A 24,109-nucleotide genomic window follows, 5' to 3' on the forward strand; every position below is an offset into this window, starting at 1 on the left:
ATCTAAAGTTTATATAAGGCAGGGTTTTGGGGTTGTTCTGTATCACTCTGGCGAACGACCTGTGGCTAGCACCTCCTTCGTTATGACTGATCACAAAGTACTTTGTTAAATCATGATCTGTATAAGCAAAATAAATTTATTGTAACCGCCATCTCTTGACTATTCAAATCTACACAGTGCCGCTAGAATTTTTCCATAGCAGCCGTTGTGCTTTTTAACCTGATTTTATTTCATAGCACCCTTCCCCTCTCCCTCAAAAAGCTTCTGATTTTTGCCAGGCCATCGGTTAAATAAATAAATAAATGTAGATCCCCTCTCACCAGCAGCACCATGGACAACAACCCTGCAACACACCACCCCAAGCACCCCAGCTGGGCCCCGTCCACCAATCAGCTGCCAGCGAGCTCCCTTGTGGTCTCCAGAGAGAGACAGAGGTCAGACCAACATTGAAGAAACGCCCCCTCGGGGCTTAGCAGCTTCTGGAGAGTGTCAGTCTCTGGGTTCTCCCTGACTCACTATGGAAGACAGATCCTACTTCTTACAAGATCTCAGAGCCCCAGTGATCAGGTACTTGCGTTGTTGCCGGTTGTCGGGTCTCCTTTTCAAGCCAAGTTTATCGGTCCGTATTCAGTGGTTCATAATGTTTCGGATCAGAACGATCTGATTGCTCCACCCAATAGGAAAAGAGTTGAAACCTGGGGCTTTGGCTGCGGGTGTGGGGGTTGCAGACTCTCCTCCTTTCCTGGTGGCAGCAGGGTTGAGGAGGAGCTGTCCACGCCAGACGACCGTGTGCTCAGAGGTCGACTGAGGAACTCGGAGTCCCTGGGTAAGCTGGAGAGCGTTCTGGGTCGTCTGTGGGGCGCCCAGTGTAGAGAGCTGGCGGAGATCGTGCAGGGTTTCCCACCGTTGTTTCCTGATGCTCCCTCTCACACACACTTCATTCAAGGTGACATTGAGGTGGGGAATGCTGAGCCCGTCAGGCAGCGGTTTGACCGTGTGGATGCCGAGGTCCAATACATGCTTGACCATAACATTGCTGAGCCTTCCAGTTCCAGTTGGGCTTCTCCCTGTCTGTTGGTTAAGAAGCCCGATCATACATTTCCACCATGTCCAGACTATCGTAAGGTTAATGCCGTTACTAAGGCTGACTCCTACACCCTGCCTCGCATGGAGGACTGTGTTGACCAGGTTGGCTCTGCAAGGTTTGTTAGCAAATGTGACATCCTCAAAGGGTGTTGACACGTCCCTTTAACGTCTGGGGCACAGGAAGTGGCTGCTTTTGTTACTCCTTCAGGGCTGTACTCGTACACTGTCATGCCATTTGGTCTGCCAAATGCACCTGCAACATTCCAACGTCTACTGAATAAGGTTGTTTCCGGGTTGGACGTGTGTACTTTGATGATGTGGTGATCTATAGCAACACCTGGCCTGAACACTTGCAGCGTATTCAGGCCCTGTTTCAACGTTTAGCCTGGGCACGGCTTACAGTGAACCTGGCCTAGTGTGAATTTGCTCAGGCCACGGTGACCTACCTACGTTAGGTGGTTGGCCAGGGTCAAGTGCGCCCTTTACGGGTGAAGGTGATTGACCAGTTTCCTTCTCCTTCCACCAAGAAAGAGCTTGGAAAACGTGTCCACTAACCAACCTGTTAAGCTCCAAGGTTCACTTTGACTGGTCCCCTGGTGGTCAGAGGGCTTTTGAAGATGTTCAGACCTCAGAGCTCTGCTCTGCCACGGTGTGGTCTGCTCCACAAATGGATCAGCTGTTTGCCCTGTATGTGGATGCCAGAAAGGTGGGGGCTGCTTTTGCAACTGGTCCAGAAAGCATTGAGCCTCCAGTCAGTTTCTACTCCAAAAAGTTATATTCTTACCAGTTGAACTATTCAGTCATAGAGAAAGAGGTGTTGGCGTTGGTCTGGGAACTACAGCATTTTGAGGTTTATGTTGGGACAGGTCCCTTGGTTGTGTATAGTGACCACAACCCACTTACCTTTTTGCATTCCTTCCAGAACCCCAACCAGCACCTGATGAGGTGGGTTCTGTTCTTGCAGCCTTACCATCTGGATGTCCGGCATGTGAAGGGCTGTGGAAACGTGTTGGCTGATGCGCTGTCCCGCGCGCCTTGTGCCTCAGTGACCTTGCCCTTCCTCGTGTCCGTGTCTTCCCAGTGTGAGTGTTGGCTGTGTAACAGTTAACAGCCACAGTGTGGCTGTTGATTACACTTGACAGTTCTGAGAGAAAACCAAAACACATCTCATCACAAAGTGGCAGAGGCAGAACAATAGTCACTTCATTAGGCCTTTGCTGTCATGTCTTTCTCCATAGAAAGCCAGGCAGCACTTTACATTGAGGTAACATTAACTACCATGTCACTACATAGTCTTACCTATGGTCAAACGTAGCTTTGTGGAACTTGCTATGAAAGTAAAGGGTTTTGTTTGAGCTGAATGTTATTACTAGTGTAAAAGGGACAGTATGGAAGGGTTAAAGGGGTAAGTGGATGTTGTAAAGGGTCAGTAGAAGGCTGTGTCACCAAAACAAGATCAACGTTAACATCATTGTACCCCTGGAAAGATCAACCTCCCCCAAACTAAGTTTTACTGTACTATCTAGTACCGCTGAAACACGATGACGCTAACTACAATGTTGTCACTGAAGGTATTACCATGTAGTCACCTTAGTTGATAAAAACGGATGTGAAGCATTCTGTCACATTGCTTGTCAAGAGCCCTAATACGATTATATTTATTCATATCTAATATACTTTATTAAAGTACAAACTTTCTAAGTGTAGCATGGGCCATTGGACACGTCAATGTGTAAAATATATCATGACAAATGTATAAAATATGCTCAAGTAACACAAACGCATCCACCTGGTGTATTTTATGCAACGTTTCACTGCTTTCTAAATAACGGCCTTGTTATTGCTAATTGCAAGTGACTCACCATGCTGACGAACAGAAGTTAGCAAATAAGCAGTCCAGAGCAGCCACCTCCCAGAGTAGCCCATCACAACATGAACACTGTCCGCCATGTAGGCTAATGCCTGTAGCCCGGCAGGAAGATTAGGAAGCAATGACCAGGCATGCATGATTCATCTATTGAGCGACCCCACCAGTCCTGCTCCCTCCCGAGGCTCCCCCCTCCTACTCACCCCCTTTGTCTCTCTCGCTCCCGGTATTGCATTCAGGGTTGACACAAAAACAGCTTTTTTGAAGATACGTTTGAATTCTGAATGAAGGAAAGGGCCCTTGAGGCTGAGGTTTCAACACGACAGCGTGGGCTCAGATCCTGGTTCAGCTGAGTTGGATTCTGGCTGGGGGACCCCTGTGTGTCACCTCCCTCTTGTCATACTGTCAAATAAGAAAATGAACATCTTTAAATTGTGCTTTAAAAAAATATATTTTCACTGTAGCAGTTTCTGCTTTGTTTGGGACAGATCAGTGACAGACAGGGAACGTGAGGCACAAGTAGGATTAAAACCCAGGTCCCTGCAGAGGGACCTTCACTTACAAGGTACACACTTTTCCAGAGAGCTACCAGGGCCCCTGTGACAACCTTCATGACTCTCTCACTCCGTCTCCCAGGAGACAGGAGAGAAAGTTGGCCATTACGGCTCACCTGCTCGTTTGTGAAGCACACCTGTCAGTCGTTAGTGTTGATTGGCAGTAAGATCAAGTGACTTGTCACCCATGTAGATCTTTTTGATCTAATGCAGTAATCCTGGTCCAGTGAGACTTATCCTACTTCTTAAAAGTTCTCAGAACGGATTCTAAATGTTGGTATTTGAATTGATGTTATTAGCATTTGAGCCACTGAAATACTGTAAGAACTGTTGAATTTCTTAAATAATGAAATTGATACAGATACATTCTTATCTTTCTTGAGCATAATATTCAGTGCTTAAAACATGTTTTAATGAAACTTTAAATTGTATTCATAAAATACAATGTAACCTGATTTACTTTATTTCAGCTGTACAAATATTTTTTACATTTACTTTTTGTGACCAAATAAAGGACTGATACCAGGACAAGACCAAGACATGTAATGCTAAATGTGGATATGGATCAGTATTAGAGGTGGTTTGATAAGGAAACAAAAAGCACAACCTTTTAAAACCATTAACCGCCACAGGAGGCAAATTAATTCACGGAGGTCTGCTGCATGACATCAATTGTAGAAAAAACGTTAACATGCAAGTTTAAACAGAAAACTGCTGGTTCATATAGCCAGAACGGTGTGTAGTTTGTCCTTTGATGATAAATTCCAAATGTGCTTTCATCAGATATGATCCAACAACATGACTATTTTGCCGATAATGTTACCACAATACATACACAATACAGTACATATGTCATGAAGTTCATAGTAAAATTCAGCAATTATAGCTGACAATGTTTGTATGAATGAAGTCTCTGACTTCATCCCTCTGTTTCTCTACATGTGAGGAGAGCTCCTTTTACTACCTTCTCTTACAGCGTGGACCTCTGTCAAGAAGTCTTCACTGAGATCTCTCAGTCTGGTCCTAAGTCTCTCTATCTCCCCTCTCCTCTACACTCTTGTCCCCCTCTCCTCTATCACCCTCTCATCCTTTATGTATGTGGGCTTCTCCTTTCACTGATTTTATTGACCTCCACTAAAAAACTGACCACTGAGATCCATCCATCCGTCTTTGCGTCAAATTCTCTATCTTTCTATCCTTCTCCTGCATCTGTCTGCTGAACTCTCTCTGCATCTTAATGTGTGGTCACGTGTTAAAAGTACTGGGGCAGGTGTTAGCAGTACTGGAGCAGGTATTAGCAGTACTGGGGCAGGTGTTATCAGTACTGGGGCAGGTGTTATCAGTACTGGGGCAGGTGTTAGCAGTACTGGGGCAGGTGTTAGAAGGTCTGGGGCAGGTGTTAGCAGTACTGGGGCAGGTGTTAGCAGTACTGGGGCAGGTGTTAGCAGCACTGGGGCAAGTGTTAGCAGTACTGGGGCAGGTGTTAGTAGTACTGGGGCAGGTGTTAGTAGTACTGGGGCAGGTGTTAGCAGTACTGGGGCAGGTGTTAGCAGCACTGGGGCAGGTGTTAGCAGCACTGGGGCAGGTGTTAGCAGCACTGGGGCAGGTGTTAGCAGTACTGGGGCAGGTGTTAGCAGCACTGGGGCAGGTGTTAGCAGTACTGGGGCAGGTGTTAGCAGCACTGGGGCAGGTGTTAGAAGGTCTGGGGCAGGTGTTAGCAGTACTGGGGCAGGTGATAGCAGTACTGGGGCAGCTGTTAGCAGTACTGGGGCAGGTGTTAGAAGTACTGGGGCAGGTGTTAGCAGTACTGGGGCAGGTGTTAGAAGTACTGGGGCAGGTGTTAGCAGTACTGGGGCAGGTGTTAGAAGTACTGGGGCAGGTGTTAGCAGTACTGGGGCAGGTGTTAGCAGTACTGGGGCTGGTGTTAGAAGTACTGGGGCAGGTGTTAGCAGTACTGGGGCAGGTGTTAGAAGTACTGGGGCAGGTGTTAGAAGTACTGGGGCAGGTGTTAGCAGTACTGGGGCAGGTGACAGCAGTACTGGGGCAGGTGATAGCAGTACTGGGGCAGGTGTTAGTAGTACTGGGGCAGGTGTTAGCAGTACTGGGGCAGGTGATAGCAGTACTGGGGCAGGTGTTAGCAGTACTGGGGCAGGTGTTAGCAGTACTGGGGCAGGTGATAGCAGTATTGGGGCAGGTGATAGCAGTACTGGGGCAGGTGTTAGTAGTACTGGGGCAGGTGTTAGCAGTACTGGGGCAGGTGATAGCAGTACTGGGGCAGGTGTTAGCAGTACTGGGGCAGGTGTTAGCAGTACTGGGGCAGGTGATAGCAGTATTGGGGCAGGTGATAGCAGTACTGGGGCAGGTGTTAGCAGTACTGGGGCAGGTGATAGCAGTACTGGAGCAGGTGATAGCAGTACTGGGGCAGGTGTTAGCAGTACTGGGGCAGGTGTTAGCAGTACTGGGGCAGGTGATAGCAGTACTGGGGCAGGTGTTAGCAGTACTGGGGCAGGTGTTAGAAGCACTGGGGCAGGTGTTAGCAGTACTGGGGCAGGTGTTAGAAGCACTGGGGCAGGTGTTAGCAGTACTGAGGCAGGTGTTAGCAGTACTGGGGCAGGTGTTAGCAGTACTGGGGCAGGTGTTAGCAGTACTGGGGCAGGTGATAGCAGTACTGGGGCAGGTGTTATCAGTATTGGGGCAGGTGATAGCAGTACTCAGGCAGGTGTTAGCAGTACTGGGGCAGGTGTTAGCAGTACTGGGGCAGGTGTTAGCAGTACTGGGGCAGGTGTGAGCAGTACTGGGGCAGGTGTTAGCAGTACTGGGGCAGGTGTTAGCAGCAGTGTGAGGTTCAGGGTCCTTGGTGCTCCGTGGGGCCTGGTCTCCTGTCAGGTCAGAGACCCTGAAGCCCCCTGTACGTCTGTCTGCACAGAGCCAAGCTTCACTGTCACCACCCATCTACAGTGGAGGAATCATCTGTGTGTCTGGATCCTGTCTGACGTACTTCCTGTACGTCTCATTAAATAAGGGTTTAACACATGAATGTACATAATATGTTAACAATATAGACAACTCTTGTTTAATTATGCTCTAGTTCCCTCTAGTGTTCAGAAGAGGAAACTACAGGACTAATGCTCTTTATGACTTGTTCTCCCCCAGAACATTAACCACCTTATTCTCCTCTGAAAACACTGTTCAACAAAAAGCACAAGAAATATTCTGTCGATCTTTTGTATTATTTAATAGGTTAGTATAAAAAATGTATGCTTAAATCTTTTTTTTTAATGATTACAGAATTCCCGAATGACCATTTGTCCAGGATCTTAACACGTTTAACGGCAGATACACAGCGTAAAAGTATATGTACAGACATCGTCACAGTATGAAACAATCTCAGTTCTCTGGCTATGTCAGCTGCTCAGTCTCTCCTCTAAGGAGAGGAGTTGTGTCAGTAAGCCCTTCCTCCTCCTCCTCTTCCTCCACCCCCTCCTCCTCTGGTCCTAGGTGAGACTTGTTCCATGCACTGACTTCATGGACTTCATCTAAAAACTTAGTACTGAGATCTATTAATTTGTACTTAAGTCTCTCCATCTCTCTATCCTTCACCTCCATGTCTCTATTCTTCTCCTGCATTTGTCTGCTGAAGTCTCTCTGCATCTTAGTGTGTGAGATCATGATGCTCCTCTGTAGCTCAGGTAGGACCACTTTCATCAGGTTTCTCTCTGCTTCAACTCTGGCCTCTCCTTCATAGTTCTCCCTGAACTCCTCCATCTCCTGCCTGTGTCTCTCCTCCCTCTCCCTCCTCTCATTCTCTCTCTTCTCTCTAAATCTCTCCAGCTTTCTCTCCATCTCCTCTCTCCGGTCAGTCTCTCTCTTCAGCTCCCTCTCCAGCTCTCTCTTCTTCTCCTCATCCCTCTCTTCCTTCACCTGTCTCTCCAGTTCAGATGTTCGATGGCTGAGTGTTCTGATGTCTCCCTCGTGCTCCTGGATCACTCCCTCTATCTTCTTCAGAGAGTTCTGCAGCTCTGTCTCAAACTTCTCTTTCCTCTCTGTCTCCTCCCTCTGTATCTTCTCCTCTCTCTCCCTCTGAATCTTTCCCTCCATCTCTCTGACCTGGGCCTCTGCCTCCTGGTAGGTCTGACTGCTGTAGAAGCTCTCTCTGTTTCCTGCCACCATCTCCTCTACCTGGTGCAGCAGCTCTGGGACCTGAGTGCCATGGGCCCTGTCCTTAATGTTGAGGACGTGGTACCTGTTCCCACATTTCTCTACAAGCTGCTGGAGGTCCTGACTTCCTGTTTGGAGAAACTCCTCCATGCTCTGCTCTCTCAGACTGTCATCATGGGTGAACAGAATGACAGTGTGTCCCCAACAACCCTCTCCAAACATGTCCTCCATTCTCTCCATGGCTCCTCTCTCCTCCCCCTCAGAGGGCTCCACTGGTACGACCAGGAGGAAGGCGTGGGGTCCCGGGGCGGACAGACGGACACACAGCCCCACATCCTGTCTCATCTCCTCCAGAGAGAGTCCAGGGCAGAACCAGTCTGGAGTGTCCACCAGCACCAGCCGTCTCCCACACACGTCCCCCTCTCTCCTCCTGCTCCTCTGGGTGACTGCAGAGGGGCTGTCCTGGGCCCCAAACTCCTCTCTGCCCAGGATGGTGTTTCCTGCTGCCCTCCTCCCAGCCCCAGTCCTCCCCAGCAGCACCAGTCTCAGCTCAGACACACTGGGAGACACTGGAGGGTCTGGACTGCTGCTCTCTCCCCCCACTGCAACACAACACAGGGACATGGTCACACCACTGGTCTAGTTAGAGAGGAAAGTACATCGGCACATCAAGGCTGATATTAACTACTCAGTTAGCTGTGTTTTAAAACTGTAATTGATATCTGACAAATACAGACAACATAGAATAACATGAATTAAAGGCTATAACGAACATCTCTTTCAGAATAAATCATAATAAAATAAATAAAATAAAAAACTGCAGAGCAGTATACATAGTAGTATCAGGCCGTTTGAGATTATAAATCTGAACTCTATAATCACTATGAAACACACAGAAGGATAGAAGATGTAAGGACAGTAGAGGATGGGTTAGATGTTCAGGTGTTTGTAGGTGTCTGTAACAGAGTTGATGACTCACTGTGTGGAGGGTAATCCTTGCTGCGTCTCCTCCTGACTACAGGGACCACAGTAGAACCCTCATCCTGTGGTAGTGGTGGGTCTGTATCTGGGGTCTCTCCTCCCACTGCAACACAACACAGGACACAGCTCAAACTACTGACGTGTGGGTCACCCTGGACATTCATACCAGATGTTCACCTCAACAGAGTCATCTGACTATGATACTGAACCCAGAGTTAGACAGGTTCCTGTAGGTGCATGACCAGTGTATAGAGAATGGACTGGGTCAGATATTTTAACAGTGTTGATGACTCACTGTTTAGAGGAAGATCCCTGCTGCGTCTCCTCCTGATTGGTAGTTTGGGTTCTGCTTCTGAGATATCTCCTCTCTCTAACACACAAGATGAAACCAGTCAGTGGGCATCATATTAAGAATGAAATATTCAAACTAAAACTTCACATTATAACACTCACCAGTGGTTTTAACCGATAACTCATTTCTCTGTCTCTCTACCTCAGTGTTCAGGTCACATATCTGCTGTGCTGAAATGATTGAAAATAAAAACCATAAACATACCATTTCCAAATACAAAACACTTCAAATGTATCACAGAAATGATATGAAATACAAGTTACGCCATGAAATCTTACCAAGTTTAATGTTTTCATTTTTGACATCTTCCACATGTCTGTCTTTCTCCTTCAGCAGTTCATCTCTCTCTCCTAGTTGTTTGTCCTTCTCTTCCAGTCTCTTCTCTCTCTCTTCACCTTCACAATCTAGTCTCTCCAGTCGTTGGTCTCTCTCTTCTAGTTGTTTGTTTTTCTCTCCCAGTTCCTCCTGCCTCCTCTTTAGTTCATCATCTTTCTCCTTCAGCTGCTTGTCTTTCTCATCACACACTTTATCTCTCTCCTTCAGCAGTTCATCTCTCTCTCCTAGTTGTTTGTCCTTCTCTTGCAGTCTCTTCTCTCTCTCTTCACCTTCACTATCTAGTCTCTCCAGTCGTTGGTCTCTCTCTTCTAGTTGTTTGTTTTTCTCTCCCAGTTCCTCCTGCCTCTTCTTTAGTTCATCATCTTTCTCCTTCAGCTGCTTGTCTTTCTCTTCACACACTTTATCTCTCTCTCCTAGTTGTTTGTCCTTCACTTCCAGTCTCTTCTCTCTCTCTTTACCTTCACTCTCCAGTCTCTCCAGTCGTTGGTCTCTCTCTTCGAGTTGTTTGTCCTTCTCTTCCAGTCTCTTCTCTCTCTCTTTACCTTCACTATATAGTCTCTCCAGTCGTTGGTCTCTCTCTTCTAATTCTCCCTCCTTCTCTCTCAGTCTCTGGTTCCTCTCCTCCAGTTCAGAGTCTTTCTCCTGCAGTTGGACTGTGTGCTTCTCTACTTGGTTGTTCTTGTCCTGCAGGTCTTTTCTAAGCTCCTCCTGTTGTCTCTCCTTCTCTCTCACCTGCTGGGTCATGGCATCCAGTTGTGTCTCTTTCTCTTGAAGGTGTTGGTTCTTCTCCTTCAGTTGTGTTGTGGTTTCCTCCAGTCTGCTCTCTGTGTCCTCTAGTTGTTTATTCCTCTCCTCCAGGAGTGAATCCTTCTCTTCTATCCTCTTTTCACTCTCCCTCAGTGTCTTGTTCACCTCCTCCAGGTGTCGGTCCTTTTCCTCCAGCTTCTGGTTCCTGTCCTCTAGAAGTTCATCTCTCTCTCTTAGTTGTTTGTCCTTCCCTTCCAGACTCTTCTCTAACTCTTTACCTTCACTCTGTAGTCTCTCCAGTCGTTGGTCTCTCTCTTTACCTTCACTCTGTAGTCTCTCCAGTCGTTGGTCTCTCTCTTTACCTTCACTCTCTAGTCTCTCCAGGCGTTGGTCTCTCTCTTCTAGTTGTTTGTTTGTCTCTCCCAGTTCCTCCTGCCTCCTCTTTAGTTCATCATCTTTCTCCTTCAGCTGCTTGTCTTTCTCATCACACACTTTATCTCTCTTCTTCAGCAGTTCATCTCTCTCTCCTAGTTGTTTATTCTTCTCCTCCAGGAGTGAATCCTTCTCTTCTATCCTCTTTTCACTCTCCCTCAGTGTCTTGTTCACCTCCTCCAGGTGTCGGTCCTTTTCCTCCAGCTTCTGGTTCCTGTCCTCTAGAAGTTCATCTCTTTCTCTTAGTTGTTTGTCCTTCCCTTCCAAACTCTTTATTAATCTGTGAATGTCCTCTGGACGTTTGTAGTCTATCTGTATTTCTGGAGGGTTATATAAAAACATGAATTAAGATTTGAAATCAATACATTAGAACAGCTGTTGATATGCAGATATTTATTTTGATATATAAAGTATGTTGTTGCGTTGTCACAAAAACCGGTAACACGGTACCAAATTGTGTAAAAAACGGTACAATACCAGAATTTCTGACATTCATACAGAACATCTCAGCCAAGTTGGCTCCCACCCTGTCCTCATACTGCCCCACTGCACAGTGTTAGGACCTGGGCTTGCACTGTGTCTAGCTTGGTCAAAGAAGAGCTGCTGACCCATAGACAATACACCCATAATCTATAACTGCTCTAACCAGAACCACATACTTTTATACTCACCAAGAAAATAAGCAGATTCCTCTCTTCTCCTCTTGTACTCTGGGCTCTCACTTTGTAAATACCGTTCAGCTGAAACAATGATGGAGAATTGACATGTTAGATATATTACACTGCAGTAATACATTCTCTGTCAAGCTACTTGGAACATATACGTTTTCAACTACTAATACCAGCAGCAAAGCAAATTGTGTTGAAATACTTTTATTAAAAAATAATTGTATAAATTATAAATGATTTCATGTTCCATTTCTAAACCAAACACAACAAACATGTATTGAATGTATATTCCTGACAGTTTATCCTGTGTTAATGTTTTACAACAAGAATGTTTCTTCTGTTTCACAGGTCAGGCAGTGAAGTGCATTCTTTCAGACATGTTGTAGTTTGAACAACATATTCTTCTTAAGTTTTAAGCAGATTTTTTTTGTAGGTCTACTAGCACCACCTACTGTACTGGAGTGTGGTCCAGAGACAGACATCTAAATCCTCCCTATTGGTCTGGTTTCTCTTAGAAAAGGACCAGTGAAGATCTCTCTCTGCTTGTACAATCCCACAACAAGGCCTCCACCATCAGTCTTGTAATGCCCTGAGCCCTCAGACTCACCTTTAACCTCTCCCTTTCCCTCTGTCCATATCAAGGCCTCAGCCTCTGCCTTACTGATAGACACCATCAACTCACCCCCCTCCTCCCTGAGGGCCTGCTTAGCCAGACTGTCTGCACTCTGGAACCCACATCAGTTTTACCCACACCCCCATCCTCCTCACACCATTGTGACCTCGGAGCACCTCATCCAGCAGATCCTGTCTACTGTGGGATGTGAAGGACTGTACACTCATCAGAACTGCACTAGACTCTGAGCATATAACCACTCCAACCTCCTCCATCCACTGTAAGGCCAGTCAAATCACCAACAGCTCCACTGTAAATACAGCCAGGTGATCTTAGAAGTACTTTCAGACCATGACCTCTCTATAAGGTTTAACAAACGCTGCCCACTTGTGAATATTTGTAGTCATCCATTGTACACAGAAAGCACCCGACTACAGAACATCTCAGCCAAGTCGGCTCCCACCCTGTCCTCATACTGCCCCACTGCACAGTGTTAGGACCTGGGCTTGCACTGTGTCTAGCTTGGTCAGAGAAGAGCTGCTGCCCCATAGACAATACACCCATAATCTATAACTGCTCTACCCAGAACCACATACGTGTTCACATACACTTCTTGCACTTGGCAAACACTTTTTCAATATGATCAGCCCAGGTCAACCTCTCATCAAAATAGACCCCAGAAACCTGAGTACCTGCTCCCTCTCCAAATCATTCCCATACAACATCAGGCAGACCTCCTCCACTACCTTCCTCCTGGTGAAGAACACAGTCTTCTACTTCTTAACCGAGAAGTTTGACTAACATCAGACCTGGACCCAGGCTCACGTGGATCTCAGGAGCAAAGCTTATTATGGGATACATCTGAATAATACTGTGAGTGTATCTCTGCTCACAGGTTTGACCATGAAGGCAGGGTTTTCAGATATTTAAATAATGGCACCATGGAACTTAAAATAAAACAATAGCAGTGTTATCTTCAAAATCTAAAATATATTGGTACATTCTTAATCTATAATGTTGTATGTCTTGAATCAGATATTTGAAATTACTCACCTAGTTCTGAAGTTGTGTAGAAGGATATGAAATAGAAAGTTAAAACATCATTAAAACAGAACACATCAGTATACTGTGCGAGTTCATCTTAAACATTGATGATGAATAACATGTTAGTGTCAGTGACCAGATTTGTTGAAAACAAGGATGCTCTATGAGATGCAGCTGCTGTATGTTAATGGTCCTACATCAACATACATCCGTGTAATCTATGGCGCTATGAGTTGCATGTTTTTTCAACATGTTCTTCACTATGCACCACTGCTAAGTGATGCGAGTCTGTGTCATCAAACACTAGATATATACAAGCTTTAGAGTATGGAGTGGTTAGAATGGGCAGCATAACCAGCTAACCACCACTAATGCTCCAACTCCTACTAACATTTGAAAGTGTAATTGTATTTGTACATGCAGAGGAGACTGTGTCGTCATAGTTAATATAGATATATGTTTATAATCATGTTCTGTAGCTGCAGAACAATGACCATCCCTGGGTCATAAACCCACACATAGATGACCTGACAAATGTCCCCTCCTCTATCTGACCTCCTGTAGTCTCTCAGCCTCAGAGACACGTTGCCTCTCTCCAGCTCCTGAGTGACCAGACTCACTCTGCCCTCTTAGCTCCTCCCCTCTATCACCTGGCCATTCTTATACAGGTTAAGTACTGGTCTGACTTGTACCTGAAATGGAGTTAGGCATGAAAGGGTTAACTAAAGTTTGGGAGGAAGGTGGCACACCAAGACTCCTCCTTCTCCAATCAAACTAATACGCATCAGCCCAGTAAAGCACGGAAGAATGCGACCAAACTACCCTTTGTCAATAAGAGTTCTGTATAAAGTATCTTCCGTTCCTCTGGTCCTTGTGCTAGCATGTTGTTGTAATTTCGTCGACTTTGCGTGTACGCCGCTGTTGCCGTCGCCCTGCCTGTCTGCCCGCCTGTCTGCCCGCCTGTCTGCCCGCCTGTCTGCCCGCCTGTCTGCCCGCCCGCTGCCTGCTGCTCGCGTCTGCTGCTCCCGCTCCGCCTGTCCTGCTCTCCCCGTCTCCCGGCTCAGGCTGTTCGCTTCCCGGCCTCGTCTTCCACGGTGGGGATGGACCTCCTGGTCCTCCGCCCGTCCCACGACGAGTTCCCTTCCCGGCTGGAGAGGTGGTCCCGCCCGTGGCGTTCTGGCCGCGTCCTCGGGGCCCCCGGCCGCTCCTGTTCGCCCCGTTGCCCCCTCTGCTTCCGGGCCTTCCCCCGTGTCTCCCTCCCTCTGGGCCGCTTCCTGCTGGCCGGCTCCGCTCCGGACTTCCCGCCCCCTCCTGTCTCCGCCTTCATGCTGGCTACGGCGCCTCCCCCTGCCCCCTCCTGCCTCCTGACCTTCCTCTGTCTCTCTCCCTCCGGGCCGCTGTCCCCCTGGGTGGCCCCGCTCTGGCCATCCTGCCCGCCCGGCTGGTGCATTTCCTGTTGGGGCCCTGTCGCCCCTGCTTTTGCTCTGCCCACAGCACCTCCCGTTACCCCCTCTGTGGCCCCCTCTGCCTCCAGGCCTCCCCCCCCCGTGTCTGCCTCCCTCCGGGTGGCCGTCCCCCGGGTGATTACGTGGACCTGGCCGTCCTTCTCCTCCCGTCCCGGGTTGCTGCCCCCCGCACCGTTGTCGTGGCCCTGTCCTCCTCTGTTGTCGGGTTTCGCTGTCCGCCCTGCCCCCGCTCTCCTTCCTGTCCGGTCCTGGCTCCCGCCTGGCCCCCTTTCGCCTCCTCCGGCCCTCCTTTCCCTGCCCCTCCCTGCAGCCCCTCCCGTCCGACCCCGCGGGCCCCGACCCTGGTGGTCCGTCACGATTTCGATGGCTGCTCCTTGTCTGCCTGCCAGAGCCTCCATGCATGCTGCTTCTGCGGCAGGACCCGCTCTCGATCCCTCGATCCGGCCGGCCTGCGGGCCTTGGGACCGCGTTCGAGGCCCTCCCGTCCGCCCGCCTTGCTGGGTTTCCTTGCGGTTCACTGGCAGGACTCAAACTGCTTGCCGTCCGCCTGGCATTGGATGCAAAAGCAGGTCGTGCATCTTCGACTGTTTCTTGAAGCACTCCGCTGGATCCTCCTCAACGAGTCCAGAAGTCCCCTCCTCCTTCATCTCCTGGACGACTTCCTCACTATCGGCCCCCCTTCATCTCCACTGGCGCAAGGCCCCTGCACCGCATCAGGCTTGGCTCTGCTACCAGCCTCCACCAACCACATCAGGCTTGGCTCTGCTACCAGCCTCCATGAACCACAACAGGCTTGGCTCTGCTACCAGCCCTGCTTCAATAAAAGCTATCTATTCAATCGATGGTGTGATTACTGAACTTGTGAACCCTGTAAAGGTGTCTGCCTGTCCTCCCTCCATCACATTCTCTCTGCCATCTCCAGACCAGACTACCTCTGTCCATATCAGGGCCTCAGCCTCTCCCTTACTGATAGACACCATCACCTCACCCCCCTCCTCCCTGAGGGCCTGCTTAGCCAGACTGTCTGCACTCTGGAACCCACATCAGTTTTAGCCACACCCCCATCCTCCTCACACCATTGTGACCTCGGAGCACCTCATACAGCAGGTCCTGTCTACTGTGGGATGTGAAGGACTGTACACTCATCAGAACTGCACTGAGTCTGAGCATATAACCACTCCAACCTCCTCCATCCACTGTAAGGCCAGTCAAATCACCAACAGCTCCACTGTAAATACAGCCAAGTGATCTTAGAAGCACAATCAGACCATAACCTCTCTATTGGGTACAACAAACGCTGCCCTGTTCAACCTGACTGTGGATCTTTTGACCCACCTGTGAATATTTGTAGCCATCCATTGTACACAGAAAGCACCCGACTACAGAACATCTCAGCCAAGTCGGCTCCCACCCTGTCCTCATACTGCCCCACTGCACAGTGTTAGGACCTGGGCTTGCACTGTGTCTAGCTTGGTCAGAGAAGAGCTGCTGCAACATAGCTGCTGCACCCATAATATATTACTGCTCTAACCAGAACCACATACATCTTCATGGAGGCCCTGGTGGGTCCTCTGTCCACACCTTCCTGGAAACACACATCACTGATCACCTTCTTGCACGTGACAACCACTTAGACTCCAGAAACCTGAATGTCTGCTCCTTTTCCAAACCATTCCCATACAACATCATGCAGACCTCCTCCCCTACCTTCCTCCTTGTGAAGAACACAGTCTTTACCTTTTCAACTGAGAACTCTGAACCTTGACTAACTAAAACTACGTGTTTGGGGGATATGTAAACAATGACACCGTGAAATATAAAAGAAAACAGTAGCAGTGTCATCTTTGAAGTATAAAACAAACATGATGTTATATGACATGAAACAAGGAAAATTACTCACCTTCACGTCGAGCTGTGTTGAAGGATAGAGAATAAAAAGTTAAAACATCATCACAACAGAACATAATAGTAAACTATCAGTGTGTGTTGTTGTTAATCAATGATGATGAATAACATGATGATGTCAGTAACCAGATGGACAGAGGGTAAGAATATAATGCTGCTCTATGATATGCAAATGCTCTATGTTAACAGTCATCAGCATCAACATGTATCAGTGTTACGGTCTCCTCTCCCTGTCTGCTGTTTCTGTGTGTTTGTTTCAGTTGCAGGATGGCAGGCAGGGGGAGGAGCCATGATCACTGATGGGAAACATCTGTGCTGCACCTATATAAGCTGGACCTCTCCAGGAGATCTCTCTCCTTCATCACAACATTGATCATTGTTTGTGGCAACCCTTAATCCTGGTTCACACCTTACACCACCCTACACATGCAAACATTGACAAATCCACTCCATACAGTAGTGATTCCCTTGATTACCACATTGACTTTTAAGTTCCTTTAGTTTAATAAATACTTTGGACGCCCTCATTCCCACAACTTGTCTGACTCTTTGTCACCTCCCACTGGCATGGTTGTGACATCAGTGTAAGCTATGGAGTGTCATGTTAGTTCAACATATTCTTCACTAATATGTATCACTGCTAAGTGGTGTGAGCCTGTCTGTTCAAACACTGTGGATTTAAACAAGCTGAGAGTATAGAGTGGTTAGAATAGGCAGCATAACGAGATGAGTCAAAAAACATTGAATGCTCTAACTCCTACTAAATGTGAAAGTATAATTGTATCTGTGCAGACAGCGAGACTGTTGTCATAATTAATGTAGAGATGTTCATAATCAAGTTCTGTAGATGCAGAACAATGACCCTTGTGACAAGGGGGCCTTGTCAGCCATGGGCCTGGCAGCCCGTTGGCCTCGTTACCGACGCAAAGCCTCAACGAGGCACACCTGTTGCTCATCTAGCCCACTCCTGGTGAGTACAGAAGGGGACAAAAAGGGCTGATATGTTGGTTGATGTGGACATGTGCTCTGCTACACAGACTCGCCGTAAGGAGAGAAGGACCCTAACGGTGCGTTCACACTGCAGCATTGTTTAACGCTCTGCACCGCTTGCCTTCCCACAATGCACCATGCTCGGGGGCGTGTCAGACAGATTAATGCAGAGCTGGAGTTCTCTTAAGTCACTGTTGTAGTTCGTATAATGTCATGGCCAAGCGTGCAGACTTGGGTTCATGTACTCACAATATCGATCAAAATACCACTTTTACACAACATTTGTGTAAAACTACCGAATTTTTACTAGTGCAAGATTACAGTAGAATAAATGTTACGCCACCGTCACTCATCCAGTCGTTTGTAGGCTGGGCTAGCGAGCTAGCAGTGGCACAGAACAGTCACGTAATGTGACGAGACTGAATTCAAAAGTATAAAAACACACTAGGGACACTGACAACATCGGCAACCCTGCACCATGCATTATTAGTTTAATGTAATCTTTAAGTTCAGGCTCATCACATTAGTAACTTTGTTCTGAACAGAACTGGGTGTGCAGACCCATACGAACAGTTTCTCCTCCATCTTGAAATTGTAAAACCTAGAAATGTTTACCATGAGCAACAGTTGCTACCTTACAAGAAAAAAGAAACCAATCTGATTGGCCAACGCTAGCGTTTTCACGCTCCTCATTTACATAAAGTTGAGAAAGTTGAGGAAGCAACGCTCCGCTCGCCTTCCCACAATGCCCTACGCGAGCGTCAACGCCTGGTTTCATTGAAAATTAATTGGAAGCCGACGCCCCGCGCCGCCCGCTCTGCTGCAGTGTGAACGCACCGTAACGATTGAGCCAGGAGGGCCAGAGGCAAAGACACGTGAAGACCGAAGAGACACGCCAACATAGATTTCTCAGTTTCCTTAGTACTGTTTTTGAAGGTACCAAAAGGTGCTATTAAAACCCTTCAGCTTACCTTCTCTCTCGCGAGTCTGTCTCAGTACTTCACACTCTCCCTGGGTCATAAACCCACACATAGATGACCTGACAAATGTCCTCTCCTCTATCTGACCTCCTGTAGTCTCTCAGCCTCAGAGACATGTTGACTCTCTCCAGCTCCTGAGTGACCAGACTCACTCTGCCCTCATAGCTCCTCCCCTCTATCACCTGGCCATTCTTATACAGGTTAAGTACGGGTCTGACTTCTACCTGAACCCTGTAAAGGTGTCTGCCTGTCCTCCCTCCATCACATTCTCTCTGCCATCTCCAGACCAGACTACCTCTGTCCATATCAGGGCCTCAGCCTCTGTGTTATGCCCCAACTTTAGTGGCCCTATGGGGCGAACAAACATTCCGCCACTGACCCAAAACAACTACTAAGAACACCTTTTAAAAGTACCAAATCCATGGGATTTATTAACCCTTGTGTTATCTTCGGGTCATTCTGACCCATCAGTCATTGTGACCCACCGTCGTATTGCGACAACTTACCGCATACAAAAACAAAGTGAAGCATTTTCTTTTAACCGTTGGGCTGTCTCAGACCCCCCACATTACGAAGGTTAAAAGAAAATTATTTTTATTTGTTTTTGTATTGGGTAAAATTGGGTAAACACAACGATGGTTCGTTATGAACCTTTGGGTCATGTGACCCGAAGGCAGCACGAGGGTTAATACATCATTTCACAACTATTAGACAAACATAGCAGAGCAACAAACTCCCCTTACTGATAGACACCATCACCTCACCCCCCTCCTCCCTGAGGGCCTGCTTAGCCAGACTGTCTGCACTCTGGAACCCACATCAGTTTTACCCACACCCCCATCCTCCTCACACCATTGTGACCTCGGAGCACCTCATCCAGCAGGTCCTGTCTACTGTGGGATGTGAAGGACTGTACACTCATCAGAACTGCACTAGAGTCTGAGCATATAACCACTCCAACCTCCTCCATCCACTGTAAGGCCAGTCAAATCACCAACAGCTCCACTGTAAATACAGCCAGGTGATCTTAGAAGCACTTTCAGACCATGACCTCTCTATAAGGTTTAACAAACGCTGCCCACTTGTGAATATTTGTAACCATCCATTGTACACAGAAAGCACCCGACTACAGAACATCTCAGCCAAGTCGGCTCCCACCCTGTCCTCATACTGCCCCACTGCACAGTGTTAGGACCTGGGCTTGCACTGTGTCTAGCTTGGTCAGAGAAGAGCTGCTGCCCCATAGACAATACACCCATAATCTATAACTGCTCTAACCAGAACCACATACGTGTTCACATACACTTCTTGCACTTGGCAAACACTTTTTCAATATAATCAGCCCAGGTCAACCTCTCATCAAAATAGACCCCAGAAACCTGAGTACCTGCTCCCTCTCCAAATCATTCCTATACAACATCAGGCAGACCTCCTCCCCTACCTTCCTCCTGGTGAAGAACACAGTCTTCTACTTCTTAACCGAGAAGTTTGACTAACATCAGACCTGGACCCAGGCTCACGTGGATCTCAGGAGCAAAGCTTATTATGGGATACATCTGAATAATACTGTGAGTGTATCTCTGCTCACAGGTTTGACCATGAAGAGATGGTTTTCAGATATTTAAATAATGGCACCATGAAATTTAAAAGAAAGCAATAGCAGTGTTATCTTCAAAATCTAAAATATATTGGTACATTCTTAACCTATAATGTTGTATGTCTTGAATCAGATATTTGAAATTACTCACCTTGTGCTGAAGTTGTGTAGAAGGATATGAAACAGAAAGTTAAAACATCATTAAAACAGAACACATCAGTATACTGTGCGAGTTCATCTTAAACATTGATGATGAATAACATGTTAGTGTCAGTAACCAGATTTGTTGAAAACAAGGATGCTCTATGAGATGCAGCTGCTGTATGTTAATGGTCCTACATCAACATACATCCGTGTAATCTATGGCGCTATGAGTTGCATGTTTTTTCAACATGTTCTTCACTATGCACCACTGCTAAGTGATGTGAGTCTGTGTCATCAAACACTGTAGATATATACAAGCTCAGAGTATAGAGTGGTTAGAATGGGCAGCATAATCAGCTAACAACCACTAATGCTCCAAGTCCTACTTACATTTGAAAGTATAATTGTATCTGTGCAGACAGCGACACTGTTGTCATAGTTAATGTAGAGATGTTCATAATCATGTTCAATATCTGCAGAACAATGACCCTCCCTGGATCATAAACCCACATGTAGATGACCTGACAAATGTCCCCTCCTCTATCTGATCTCCTGTAGTCTCTCAGCCTCAGAGACACGTTGCCTCTCTCCAGCTCCTGGGTGACCAGACTCACTCTGCCCTCATAGCCCCTCCCCTCTATCACCTGGCCATTCTTATACAGGTTAATACACTCTGTCCATCAAACTACAGCTACATCAAAGTTCCTTCTAAATCTATCAGAACATGATAGTATGTTTAGTGGAGTTAGATTAACTGAAGTTCGGGAGGAAGATAGCGCACCAAGACTCCTCCTTCTCCAATCAACTAATACGCATCATCCCAGTAAAGCACGGAAGAATGCAATCAAACTCCCCTTTGTCAATAAGAGTTCTGTATAAAGTATCTTCCGTTCCTCTGGTCCTTGTGCTAGCATGTTGTTGTCATTTCGTCGACTTTGCGTGTACGCCGCTGTTGCCGTTGCCCTGCCTGTCTGCCCACCCGTCTGCCTGCCCGCCCGCCTGTCTGCTCCGCTCCGCCTGTCCTGCTCTCCCCGTCTCCCGGCTCAGGCTGTTCGCTTCCCGGCCTCGTCTTCCTCGGTGGGGATGGACCTCCTGGACCTCCGCCCGTCCCACGACGAGTTCCCTTCCCGGCTGGAGATGTGGTCCCGCCCGCGGCGTTCTGGCCGCGTCCTCGGGGCTCCCGGCCGCTCCTCGAGCGGTGCTGCTCCGGGCTCCTCGGCTTCCCTGGGTCCGACGGCTCCGCCCTCCGGTCCCGTGCGTCGGCCTGGCTGTCCCCCGCAGTCTCCGCCCCCCGGGCCTTCTACCTGGGATCGCTCTGGGCATCGCTCCCGGGCTCGGGGGCCGTCTGCTGGCCCCGGATTCTGCTCCTCGCCTCTGGCGGCCGCGGCCTCCATGGGCTCTCTGCTGCCTCCCTGCCCCGCACCTGCCCCTGCGTGCTCCGGCCCCGCCTAGTACGGGCTGCGCCCCCCTAACCTTGTCCTGTGCTTTTTCCCCTGAAGGTGGCTCCACTCCGGACGTCCCCTCGTCAGGCCCCTGCCCGCCCCTGCCTTCACGCTGGCCCCGGCGCCTCAGCCTGTTCGCCCCGTGGCCCCCTCTGCTTCCGGGCCTTCCCCCGTGTCTCCATCCCTCTGGGCCGCTTCCTGCTGGCCGGCTCCCGCTGAGCCGCGCCCTGCGGGTTCCCGCACCCTGCCTCCCCAGCCTCCTCCTGCCCCGGCTTCGGCTCCCGCCCTCACTGACCTTCCTGCCCTTTTCACGGTGTCTCTCGCCTCCTTGGCGCCCCCCTGCCCCGCCCCTGCCCCGCCCATGCCCCTCCGCCCCTGCCCCGCCCCTGCCCCGCCCCTGCGTGCTCTGTCCTGGCCCCGCCTGCTCCGGGCCACGCCCCGCTGACCGTGTCCTGTGCTTTCCCCCTGCAGGTGGTTCAGCTCCGGATGCCCCCCCGCCCTGGCTGCTGCCCTTCCCATCAAGTCCCTGCTCCCTCCTGCCTCCTGGCCTTCCACTGTCTCTCTCCCTCCGGGCCGCTGTTGTTGGAAAAATTGAAGATGTAACAAATTTATCCTGTATAAGAATGATTCTGTGTTCAGCATTCCTTGGGTGCAAAGAGAGGCCTTACCCCAAATCTGAACTCTGGGTAAACATACAAGACCCTTATATTGGCGCTAAGGACTAAGAAGAGGGGGGTTTGTTTGTTTCAAAGAGATACTGTTTGACAAGGGATAGATGGAGACGCAAGGTCTGGTGACCATTTGCTTGACCCTTATGTGAAGGAGCTTTTACGACCCCAGGACCGGAGATCCTGTTGTTGTGTTTCAATCAGGGTTGATGTCGTAAACATGCACACACGTAAACACGCACGCACACACACGCCAGGTCTATGCAAGGGAGCCAATGAAGAAGAGCCATGGGACATTTGCATGCCTTTGTCTTAGCCAATGACTGTAAAGGGCGGGGCTGCTTAAATAGCTAGCTAGCACAACATGCTAGCAGACAAACTTGTAAGCACAATGGTGTGTGATGTTTTTGTCTCCTTGCGTCCGGCCGCAAGCAATAAAGGTTTCTTAAACGTGTTCACCGACTGACTGTGCAATGCTTGATAGATTAATATTTCTGACACTGGCTCTCTCCAAATCAAGAAGCCGTGCCCTCCCCTCCAGCCCACCATTCCTCACGGAATCAGGACACGTCGCTTCCCGTTTCTGGTTCCACCATCATCTCCTCCTCATCCTCGCCAAATCAGGTAACGACCCTTCCCTTTACTCAGCACATTCTTTCAGGATCGGTGCGGCCTCCTCAGCTTCCAGCCAAAGCGTGGCCGACCACACCATCCAGCTCCTGGGTCGCTGGTCCTCCCAGGCATACCGCTCGTACGTCAGGACCAACCTCCCTGACCTTCACCACACTCAGGGTGGCATCAGCCTTGCTGCAGCCCGCTAGGTGAGTCTGTTCCTTTTGGGGATCTGCTTGAGCTGCTGCTCGGCCGTGACCCAGGTATTAACAGATTCTACCAACATCTGTTCCCCTTGCTTTGCACCTTTGACATGCCCCTGGGCCCTCACTGTTACCACGGACGCTGCAGGTATGTATACTTTCTCTTTGCCAGCTAATCTAGCCATGGCCTTCTTGTCAACTTTACATTTTTGCACTTGCTGGATAACATTTCTCCAATCCCAATCTAACTCTCCTCCTAAAGTATTCTCAAATTCGGCATGTACCAACTATCAACACCTGTTGATAATGTTCATACCTATAATTCCAGGCACTGACATCTGGAGACTCTGAGGATCTTTCACCACCAAGAACCCACAGTCTGGAACTGTCATGCCCATGGTCTCGACCACTAACTCTAGACACCCCAGATAGGGTATGTCTAAACCGTTGGCTGCTGTTAACTTGAGCCAACCAGATGTCTAGAGCATATCTCCATCCTCCCTGCCCAAAAGAAGAACCCTTCTGAAATAATACTTACTCGACTGCCTGTATCCAATAGACAAGATGCTACAACCCCCCCAATCTTGATCTCCACTACAGGACATGTTCCCACAGCACGCTCTAATAACTGGTCATGAGATGGGCTGACTTTAGATGAGTCTGAGGTGCACCCCCGAACTGCTCGACTCAACACAACCGGGGGTCTCGTTTCCCTGCACACCAGACACAGTGCTATCTTTTCCGGTTACATTTCCCTTTGTGGGACAATTCCTAGTGATACGTCCCTCTGACTGACACTGAAACATATGGGTTTGCCTTCCTCTGTGAATTGTGGTTGTGTCTGCAGGTTACTGCCAGTCCTTCTACTAGTGCCTACCTCTGGAGTAACGAGATTCTTTACAGCCTGTGTTAACTCACTCATGGCTTTACCTTGCTCTGCAACTACCCTCAAAACATCCTCCAAAGTAACTGACTTCTGCTCCCAGCCTGTCCACAACATTCACCATCACTCCTCAACTCCTACCATCATCTACAAGAAACCTTCCTAGACCTCACCTCATCTCCCATGTCTGTGTTGTGAACTCGGGTTCACTCTGAACTTTTGACAACACTAACATACTTTAGTGTACTGTTTACTAGCCAACATATAAAGGTATTTTTTGTACTTTGTGTTGTAATAATGCAGAAGTTAGAAATGACTCACCCCAGCTCACTGTTTCAAAAGAAATGAAAAAGATAATTAAAACATCTATCATATTACAAT

At 48.5% G+C, this 24,109-nt stretch overlaps 1 protein-coding gene across 2 annotated transcripts in view; it reads right to left on the reverse strand.

Moving 5' to 3' along the window:
* Positions 1-6,805: 6,805 nt before the first annotated feature.
* The window catches only part of LOC134013972 (trichohyalin-like), a 128,221-nt gene continuing 110,917 nt past the window's right edge, over positions 6,806-24,109 (reverse strand). The window contains exons 4-6 of one of the 2 annotated variants that reach the window (XM_062453764.1): positions 8,942-9,016; positions 8,645-8,749; positions 6,806-8,267 (exon numbers count right to left, since the gene is read on the reverse strand). In XM_062453764.1, coding sequence (XP_062309748.1) covers positions 6,907-8,267; positions 8,645-8,749; positions 8,942-9,016 — 1,541 coding nt within the window. In that variant the 3' untranslated portion in view covers positions 6,806-6,906. The remainder of the gene's footprint in view (positions 8,268-8,644; positions 8,750-8,941; positions 9,017-24,109) is intronic. The other variant, XM_062453767.1, reaches the window with a different exon arrangement.

Source organism: Osmerus eperlanus, chromosome 27 (genome assembly GCF_963692335.1).
Source record: "Osmerus eperlanus chromosome 27, fOsmEpe2.1, whole genome shotgun sequence".
In the NCBI taxonomy this organism is placed as follows: Eukaryota; Metazoa; Chordata; class Actinopteri; order Osmeriformes; family Osmeridae; genus Osmerus; species Osmerus eperlanus.